Consider the following 9,774-nt stretch of genomic DNA (forward strand, 5'->3'; position numbering starts at 1 on the left):
TCGAGTGAGGCATCTTCTCTCATTAATGAATAAGTACATTTTTGCCATATACTCAAGACTAACTTGTTTTTGCTGACCTCTGGTGATAGTTCTCACCTTGCATTATTCTACAAATGTTGAAGTGAACATTCAGTGCATGTAGATTTCATTGTTGGCTGTGGTTAAGTTATTAATATTTTCACGTGCCTATTTCTTTCACAGATGGTCAGCGATGAAACAGGTACTAAGAGTATATTTGGGCTTTAAACTATGCTGCACATGGTAATGTATACAGATTAGGATTTGGATTAGTTAAGGCACGAAAAAGTAAAATGTGCACAATCCCCAATCCAAAAAGTACATATTAGGCATCACTTAAGTGTTGCAGATAATAAAATCATTTTTATTTGTTACTATATACTGTCGGTCGCTTGTTACATTTACCAAGGGATCAACAAATACCTTTGTTGACATATAATAATTTATGGTACATTAATGGTTGATTTATTTACTAATACTTTTCATTAGTAATCTGAGTCTTTAAAGTAAGGGTATAGATCTGAAGCAGCAGGAAATTGAAATGCTAAAGCAACATACAAGTACCTCAAAATTGTACTTAAGTATTCTTATGCAAATGTACGTTCCTGTCCATCACTGCTTGAAATGTGCTATAGGGTGCTATACAAATAGTGTTCTAGCTACCAAATGGTGCAAACCCCTCAAAAGCCATAAACTCACGGCATGTTAATTATTTTTTTTCAATGTAAATAAGTGCAAAGTTGTTATGAAATGTTGAAATACTTAAGTGCAATGACAACTAAGGTGAGCCCAAAATATAAGCCTTTTGTGCTAACACATTAATTTCTAAATAGGGCCCAACAGCTAGGTAATGGTTTGCCTAACAGGTTAATCTGGCCATGCTTGTCACAGCTACATTTTACAATAATGTAGGCTCAATACTTTTCACAAAACTTGTTGATCGTTCAATAATGTAAGACATAGAGTAAAATGAGAACAGTGTACTCTAGTTTTGGACAATGTTCACATGCACGCAACAACAGGTTTGCAGACGCGCAGGCTGGAAGAACCCTCAACCAGCTAACCACCCAGAGCTGCTCTGAGCTGCGCGCTGATTGGCCAGGACCAAGTAAAGGCGGAAGTCTACAGAACAGGGGGATTCCCCGAGGGAAGTTCCCAACTCAAACTAGGCTATGTAAAACATACATAGCCATATCCTCTCGGGCGCTTCGTAACTTTGCATCTGAAGATTAGGCGACGACTCTGCGGTGGTGTCAACACAATAAATTCGACTTTAGCAGCTACATGAATGAAGGTAAGAGGACGCTCACCGTGGAGTCGCTGCTCCTTCGCTTTATCCCCGCCACCGGTTGAATGAGCTACAGCTAACCGGTCACTTACTGTTTAAGAAATACGGAACTGTGTGGACTAGGGTTTGCATGACACTTAAAAGTGCTTCCCTCCTGTGCCTCGGTAGGCTCCAACGTTAGTGTTAATGTAGGGTACTTCCTCCAGGAGCCGTTGGTCTGACAGCTACTCTGTCCTTTTATAATGAGGATTGCTTAATAATTGAAGAGCAGATCTGGGTGACGGTGACATCAGACTCTTGTTTTTTTTGCATCATCTCAAAACGTCCCCGAAAACTATTATCACAGTAAGTACGGTGCTGCAATTTGCAAAGTGTGCAAAAATGTGCTTAAAAGTGATTAAAAGTCAGTTCTGACAGATGACAACAACATGTAGACCTGTTTAGGTCAGGGTTGTTACATGTTATTTCCAAAGAATTGCAAAGTAATTAAATTAATTGTTTTATTGCTGTGTTTTATTTGCTCAGCAACATCCTCATCATTTGTCACAGACTTCAAACAGGGCATTGATTGTTGAGATGTTAATACTATTCTGCTTTTGCACGTTCAATTATATGGAACCGGAACTGCCAACAATATTTTGTAATGAACAGAAATTAGGAAATATATTTACTCAGTTTCTCAATTCCTCAGTGGCTTACATACATTTAACACACTTATTTGACATCACTTTAAGGAGTCATTACTTTTTACTTACATTGTGTCTGACAACATAAAGGAAATTAAAAGGGTAACTAGCTCCATATTTTCCTTGTTCGGAAAAGTGCTTTTATCATTTTGTGTGGTGTTTTTTGAATCACCAGGGCTCATGTCTGCTGTGTCAGGGATGATTGTGGAGCACACGGCATGGAAAGGAACATTGGAGACCAGCTCAATAAAGCTTATGAAGCTTATCGCCAGGTCTCCATTGAAAAGGACAATGCTAAAATGGAACTGCAACAAATGGTAACGTTGTGATGAGAAAAATGTTCAAACGTTGAGTGAAAAAGTCAAATGTTGCCAATACAATAGTTCACAGAGTTGCTTGCCAAATGTGTTTATTAGTTGTATTTGTGTAACAGTCTAATAGAAAGAAATGTGTTTTGAAAACATGATTAATATTTATCTTTGTATTAAAAAATACGACTAGTTAAAGACCAGATTGCAGATATTGATGCGCAACAATAACAGAAACCTCATTTTTGCAGAGTGTGTATTATGAGAGTTTCACTCAAAAACTTCAAAAGCAGATAGAGGACCAGCAGCAGTTGATTTCCAAACTTGAAGCTAAGTTATCTTCAACAAGGCAACCACCAGGTTAGTGAGACGTGCCACATGATCTCTACTTATTCTTATGCCGACATTATCATTCTCTGCATCGCAACCTATGTACTGATATTGGATTATCTTACATTGCCTCCTGTTCAAACTGTTCTTTTTCTCTGTGTTTTATAGAGATGAAATGTGAGCCTATCTACCATCTCCTCGATGGGGCCAGCGCTTATAAAAAAATGCAGTACCCGGTATGTTTGCTATGCTACAGTGTGGTTTCCCTAAGTCTACGCTTTGTGAAAAATTGCAATATAATGGCTCTGAAAATGTTTTTTCTTCATTGTCATTGTTGAAATTACACCGAACATACATGCAGCTTCCTTTTGTCGCACACAATTACACGTTGATAGTACTTCTGCTTGATGATGTTGTTGCACTTGTGCCAACAAGGATGTTAAAGGTAGGGTAGGTAATTCACTTCAGAAACGCTTTTTGTTATATTCCATGGACTGCTTTTAACATCCCGATAGCAATGAATAAATGAAATACTTTGACAATAAATATATACAAATATTTCATCTGTGGAAGCCATGGCGCTGTAAAAAGCAAGTGGCCTACCTGCCTGTCAGCCTTCCATCTCGTGCACAAACTTATCTCGTGCCCTCATTAGTCATGTGCGCGTTTGTGTGTGTTGGAGGAGGGGCTCTGTAAGGAAGTCTGAAGGAAGGGGCAGATTTTTTTCGGTTGTGTACTTTCAAATTCTAGCTTACTCGAGCTGGTTTCTCCATTCTTACCTACCCTACCTTTAAGAGAACACAATATATCAGTGAGAAATTAATAAAGCATTGACTGCCCCATATGCATTTTTTATAATCTCTTACAATTTTTTAACACTGCTTTTGTGACTCTGTCAGTCTGCAAATATTGAATTCATTGTAGCATTTCTGGCCTTTTGTTACACAGCTCTAAACCAGTTTGCAGATAAATACATGATAGTCAAGAGACATTATATCCTTGTTCAGTCATTCATGCTTATCAGAGATGAATATCCATATACTTTTAGAGTTGTATAATGCTTCCAATTGTTTTTACAAAGGTTCAAGCTAAAAGGAAACCTCAGATTACATTGCTGCTGTTACAATATCCAGCCACTATTTCACTCCTCACAAGGTGTATCTGCTCTTACTTCACCAGATGGTGCTAGAGGATAATATCACTTGCACAGTTCAGCAGCTTGAGCTTTGTTCAATATTTAACAGGCCAGGAAACATGCTCCACCAGTAAATGTAAATGTTTGATGTGTAAACTGCAGAGGCATTAACAATATGCCTTTGGATAATTGTTGCTAACGATCTCTATGAATGTAATGTCATTTCTTCACAGGACAACATGGGCACTGTTGCTCCTATTATGCCAGTCAACAGCAGCGTTGACTAGTATGTGTCTCTTACATTTTCATTTATATATGTATACAAATCATGAACATTTCGGTTAAAGAATGGATTTTTTGTCACTATTTTTTTCTTTTTCAGTCAGGACATGTTGGAAGCATTTGAAGCGATTCAAGGGAAATTCCGGCAGATTCGCTCTCTTACCAGAAGACAAAAAGATCACCTAAAAAGATTCCATGAAGGAAATGATGTATCAAACGGTAATGGTAATATACACCAAAACAATGCCTTTTCTTTATGGCCTTTAACCTAAGTCTTGTTTTCTATATTTAATTACTTAAAGGAAAATGTGCTGAAATTGAAAAAGGTTCATATATGTCATAACCACTTATAAGTTAGCTTGCTTTTGATAAAGATACATATATAGCAACACCTTAACTAAGACTGTTCACAAATGCCTCTGTGCCCTTTGGAACAATAGCTGGCAACCTTTGTTTAGAAAATGTATTATACTTATTCATACAATATTTAACACAAAGGGTAATATAAATATTGTTTCTAACAAATAAATAGGTGTATATAGCTATGTATTCAGCTAATTTGTGTGTATACAGTACATGTATTCAGTATACTGTATTTTTAAAGGACCAGGATTATATCTCAATGCAACTTTTCAAATCGTTGCCAAGTTAAAATGTCATTAAAGCCAGCGCAGGAATACGGCATCAAACACGGCGAGCGAGACATAAAAACTGTACAATCTTGTGTTTTTCTGCCGTCTGACAGATCAGCGGTTTTCCATGCCCATCCAGTGCACAGACCGTACAGCAGAGGCACAGAGACCCTTCTCTGCAGTGCTCAGGTCAGCGGTGGATATTCCACTCCCGCCTACGTCTCTGGCGTCCCGCGGCACCAGCCCCGAGGACAGGGACTTAGTAGACTCTCTCACCAAACTCAGTGTCAAATTTCCGCCCTCTGCTGACAGTGAATATGACTTCCTGAACAGTGCACCAGAGAGACACATTGGTCTTACCATGCCCACCAAGCGGCCTCTCAGTACTGTTCCCTCCACGTTGTCAGAAGAGGAGCCCGTTGAACTACCCATGCCTTTTGTCTACCCCCCATCCCCCTCCCACTCAACATCATCTTCGCTCTCCCATGAGAGCGTGCGGGGACCCCAGCAGGTGAGAATCACAGGAGAAGGTCGGAGAAAACTAGTAGCACATTATCAGTGTCTGATTGGTATTTGCTAATGGAGGAGTGAAAGAGTGTGAAGTCCTAACAAAAAATCCCCTTGGCTTTATTTGAAACATATTACTGTGTAATGTGTTCTGATTCTTTTTTATTCAAGCATGGATGCTCAGGTTACATTTGGCATCTTAGCTAGAATATGTGAGCCAGATGGAAGCACATTACAGAGTCTGAATTGAGTGGTATTTTATTTGCTGATGTGTGCAAATGTCTAATAAAAACAAAATTGTGAATGACATGCAGTCAGATCTTAAAGTTGCTCCAGTTTTCCATGTTGAGATTCTTTCCCTGGATTACACCAACATGGACTTTTATAATAGGCTGGTTTCCTTGTGTGGTTAAACACATAAAGAGTGAAATAATTAAACACTTGAGAATAGCCTTTTGCCTTCACTGTTGCTGAGCGTTTGTGCAGACTTTTGGGTCGACATATACTTGTTTTTCTTAAAGCAACAGATACTTCAACTTGAAGGCCAAGCGGTCCAACATGCTTTAATAGAGTGAGTGTAAGGATTGTTAAGAGCATAAATAATATATTGTTTTCTTTGGTTCCTCCTGCCCTGCAGCCCCTCTGGAGCCCTGAGCTGTGTGATGCAGCTGATGTGGGGACAGAGCTGGAGACGCCTCCGAGCAGCAGTCCTGATAAATGTGCTTTCTGCCACGCTGTGGTGCCTCAGGAGCGAATGAACAGCCACCTCTACTTACATTTCTCTCCTAAAAACGAAGCCGACAATTGACAGTGGAAGCAGAGACTGGCAAGGCCCCGGCTACTCTGAGACTTGTTGTTCTCATGGTGTAGTCCTACCCGCCATGAACAACATGCGCTGTACTGGATTTGAAATGACACTGCAATAGGACTTGAATCCATTTATTTAATATAGAAGAATTGAATGGTACACTTTCTTGCCCATTATATTTTTCTAATATCACGCTGAGATTTTACTCTAGTACTAAGTGACAATGATACGGTAATACTATGATATATATGAGCAAATAAAGCCGACATTTACTCTTTACATTTTATATCATTGGATTGGTTTTCAAGATGTAAATATAAATGGGGTGCTCATAAGTTTATCCATACATTAAGCGTTAAAATGGACAAGATTTTCATTCTTTCTGCAAGATGTTTATAAATTATTATGCCAAAACCTAATTTGCATTATTAATATGTAGTTACCTTTCAAAGAAATTATTTGCTTTGGACATTTGCAATATTTTTTGTTGAATTAAGACACCTTTACCTCTTTTTGTTGGCAGCAAGATGTGATATCTCAGAACAACCAGCGCTACACCAGGCTACATTTTTGCTGGACTCATCAATGAGAGCCAACATATAGAGGAGGTACCTGCACACTTAGATATGTGCAACATTTTCCACTTTCTTTTTGAGCTTTCGGTCTAACAGCCCTTCATTAGAGTATACCTCGTATATATCATATCTCAGAACAGATCTTTAGAATAACAATACCCATCAAATCACTCAAACGTTAATCAATCTTTTCCAAAACATGACGTATTAATTAGCACTCTTTAGACTGGCACTACATTCCCATCGTTCTTTCGTGTTGTTTACTTCAACCAGGATAATTAGAAGCAGATGTATGTCATTACTGGTGCGGGGAGATGGGAACATTTCCAACTTAGAAATGATTTTAAAAGGTAGTTAACCATGTACTCATTAAGAGTCTCCACAGATAGGAACATCTAACATTAGGCACAAGCTTATTGTTAAATCACATGGCCATTACATACAGTGTTTATGTAGGCGTAATCATTTTAATTGACAAATGAACATTAATACTCCAGAGTTATAATATAAGACATTCCAGGTGTGCCAGTTTAATGTGTAATTTAAGCTAATATTAACAAAATAATAGTTGTGGAAAAACATATAGAAAATTGATACATAAGAAGATTAGGGCCATATGCGGAGAATGTATTTCGGCATATACTGAATATACTGTCATATCATATCATGTCATATACTGTCAGCTATACTGAAGCATCATCTGTTCTATTTCCAAATGACAATGTATTTTACTGAAGAGGATTAGGGTTCATGTGAAACATTTATTTCAGTTAGTTTAGAGTCAGAATACTCTCTTTAAACTGGAATACATTGTCTTATATGGCCTTACTCTTTCCATAAAATACATTGTGATTTGGAACAGATCATTTTTAAGTCCGTCACATTTCTCAGTGTGCACACAACCATCATTTCACTGAGTCTTTTCTGAACAGCAGCATCGGCTTATTGCATGCAGCAGTATTTATTCACACCTTTGCAAACAATTTCAGTGATTTTCACCATTGGGCGTGATGATGTTTGAGGAAACGAAACACTGTGTGAGTGTGTTGGAACACTGTGTTGTGCAGAGAGGACCTTGCAGCCCTCAGCTATGGGCTGCTAACACTTTCTGGGTAGATGAGCTAGTGTGAAGACTGCAAACAACCTTTTTTAAATCTCTTTAAGTGTTTGGTATTCTAACTATATACCACTTATCAAATACTGCTTAACAGACTGATTGATTTGTTATATCAACCTTAAACTGATATTTGCGTTGCACATTTCACTGTGTTTCATTAATAGCTCTGAAGGGTGTAAAAATATGCAGAGTAGTAATGCAATAAACCATTCTAGTGAGTCATTGGACTTAGAGAAGAGCCTTGATACAACATGCCCACCATGGATACGTAGGAAAGAATTTATTCAGATTTGATTTTTTTTGGCAAATGCATATCCCTAATGATCCTCTCTGGTTAATCTGTGAAGAGTCGAACATTGTGCAGCCTGCATGCTTTTCTCTCTGGGATCATGAACAGCTGCTTGCTCATAATTATGTTGTCATTCATTGTTATTTGGAAGAGGGTACTCATACTGACAGCTAGGATTTTTTTTTCTATGCTTCCGTACATTGTACATTTACACTGCTTGTGTGTGCAGTTGTGTGAACTGTTTTAGAAAAGTCCACTTCAGCTTTTTTTCACTTCCAGAAGAATATAAGATGTGCCATATTTCCCCCTTGGACATTTGCTACCAAAAGGCAGTACATTTTAGATGGATTTAAGAGCTGTTAAAAAAAAAAATGAAAGGGGACAAAAAAAAAGGAGAAGGATATGGATTGAGACAGAGAAGTAGCAGGCTGATTAAAAGGTGTCAACATTGCCAGGAGCAAGAAGGTGAAAGCAATCAGGGGTGAGAAGAGTGCAGCATTCGTGAGGGGCAACTAATTATCCATCTCATTTGAGGAGAGAAGCATTTGAGGCAGCTCTAGCCCACTGAATGGTGACAGATTGGTGCGGAGGAGAGGGGAGGTGTTAGAACAATGGAGCCCAGCTCACCATCATTACTGCATGCTAATCAGCAGTGCTTCTGCACTACCAGTCGGTGCTGCGGAGAGTTCGGGCCGAGACAGGAGAGTCACCGGCTTCAGGGGACCAGCCGACAAGAGAGGGGGGAATGATGCACAGTACGGCTGTCTGCGCTTATTTGACTTTCTAGTTTATCCTATGCATCGATTGATCTATGTGGCCTGTGTCATCCGCTTGGAGGATTAATGCCACTAAAAGTTTAAATCAGTAAAATAGAAATAAATAGTATACATTTTAGGATTTCAGACAATGTTATTTAAATGCCGATACAACACAATGTCTATGAGACTCAATAAATGCACATTCAGTCTATATAAGCAAATTACATTTAAATGTATGAAAATGAAAAAGGAGATGGAAAAGCAGTAGAAAAGCTCAATAAAATGACACAAGAACAGGCTAGATAAACCAAGAAAATAATTCATTACTTTATTGTGAGTACTGCAGAAATAATTGATGAAAAAATTCAAATCAGAGTCATCATCATAATTTCATAAAATACACATTAAAAAAAAAGGTAGTTCACATGGTTGCAACACATTACTTATGGTGTCCCTTTCTTTGTCAATTTGTTCAGCTGTACTGAGTTCTGTGTTCGTGTAACAATGGTGTTCAAAAACTGATAAAAACAGCTTTGTGTTCCTGAAGAAATCTACACTCATTATCCTATTGTGCACATAAGCATATAGCCACAGAAATCACACGTTTTCTAATGCGTGATGAAGGTGTGTTAGTGATTGTTTACAAAGCATGCTTTTATTTTGGGGTTAGCAAAATAGTATTATGCTTATTAGGGTGGTCCTTGTTATGCTTTTTACACCTATTGACAGTTTTCATTAATATACAAAAAGTACTTTTCCTTCTTAAATTACCTTCAATAGTGCCTGTATTCATATATTATTATGAATAGTGATTGTATTCATCACTTCTGTTTATGACTGGTTTGTGACAACAGGCTTAATAGATATCAAGACATTTGTGCTTGATATAAAATATTCAAACAACAATAATATTTAGAATTTTTCCTTTAAACTTATTTTTTAATCTTTATTTGCCAGTAATTGGATCATAATTGCAGTAGTAAAGAGACAGATGAAGTCTTTTTTTCAACAATTACCCTTCTTAATATTCAAACAATGGTT

General features: G+C 37.8%; 1 protein-coding gene across 3 annotated transcripts; it reads left to right on the plus strand.

The window, feature by feature from the left end:
- The first annotated feature begins 1,139 nt into the window (after positions 1 to 1,139).
- On the plus strand, positions 1,140 to 9,131 carry tank (TRAF family member-associated NFKB activator). 3 transcript variants are annotated; one of them, XM_034232439.1, is made up of 8 exons: positions 1,140 to 1,651; positions 2,168 to 2,309; positions 2,552 to 2,660; positions 2,799 to 2,866; positions 3,999 to 4,051; positions 4,148 to 4,272; positions 4,793 to 5,190; positions 5,824 to 9,131. In XM_034232439.1, the coding sequence occupies exons 2-8, from the start codon at positions 2,211 to 2,213 to the stop codon at positions 5,992 to 5,994; spliced, it is 1,023 nt and encodes a 340-aa protein (XP_034088330.1). In that variant the 5' UTR covers positions 1,140 to 1,651; positions 2,168 to 2,210; the 3' UTR covers positions 5,995 to 9,131. The 3 variants fall into 3 exon arrangements, with proteins under 3 accessions (XP_034088330.1, XP_034088329.1, XP_034088331.1); XM_034232438.1 differs by having other exon boundaries at positions 1,140 to 1,312; XM_034232440.1 differs by having other exon boundaries at positions 1,140 to 1,312; positions 4,148 to 4,266.
- The last annotated feature ends 643 nt before the right edge of the window (positions 9,132 to 9,774 follow it).

Source organism: Gymnodraco acuticeps, unplaced genomic scaffold, assembly GCF_902827175.1.
Source record: "Gymnodraco acuticeps unplaced genomic scaffold, fGymAcu1.1, whole genome shotgun sequence".
In the NCBI taxonomy this organism is placed as follows: Eukaryota; Metazoa; Chordata; class Actinopteri; order Perciformes; family Bathydraconidae; genus Gymnodraco; species Gymnodraco acuticeps.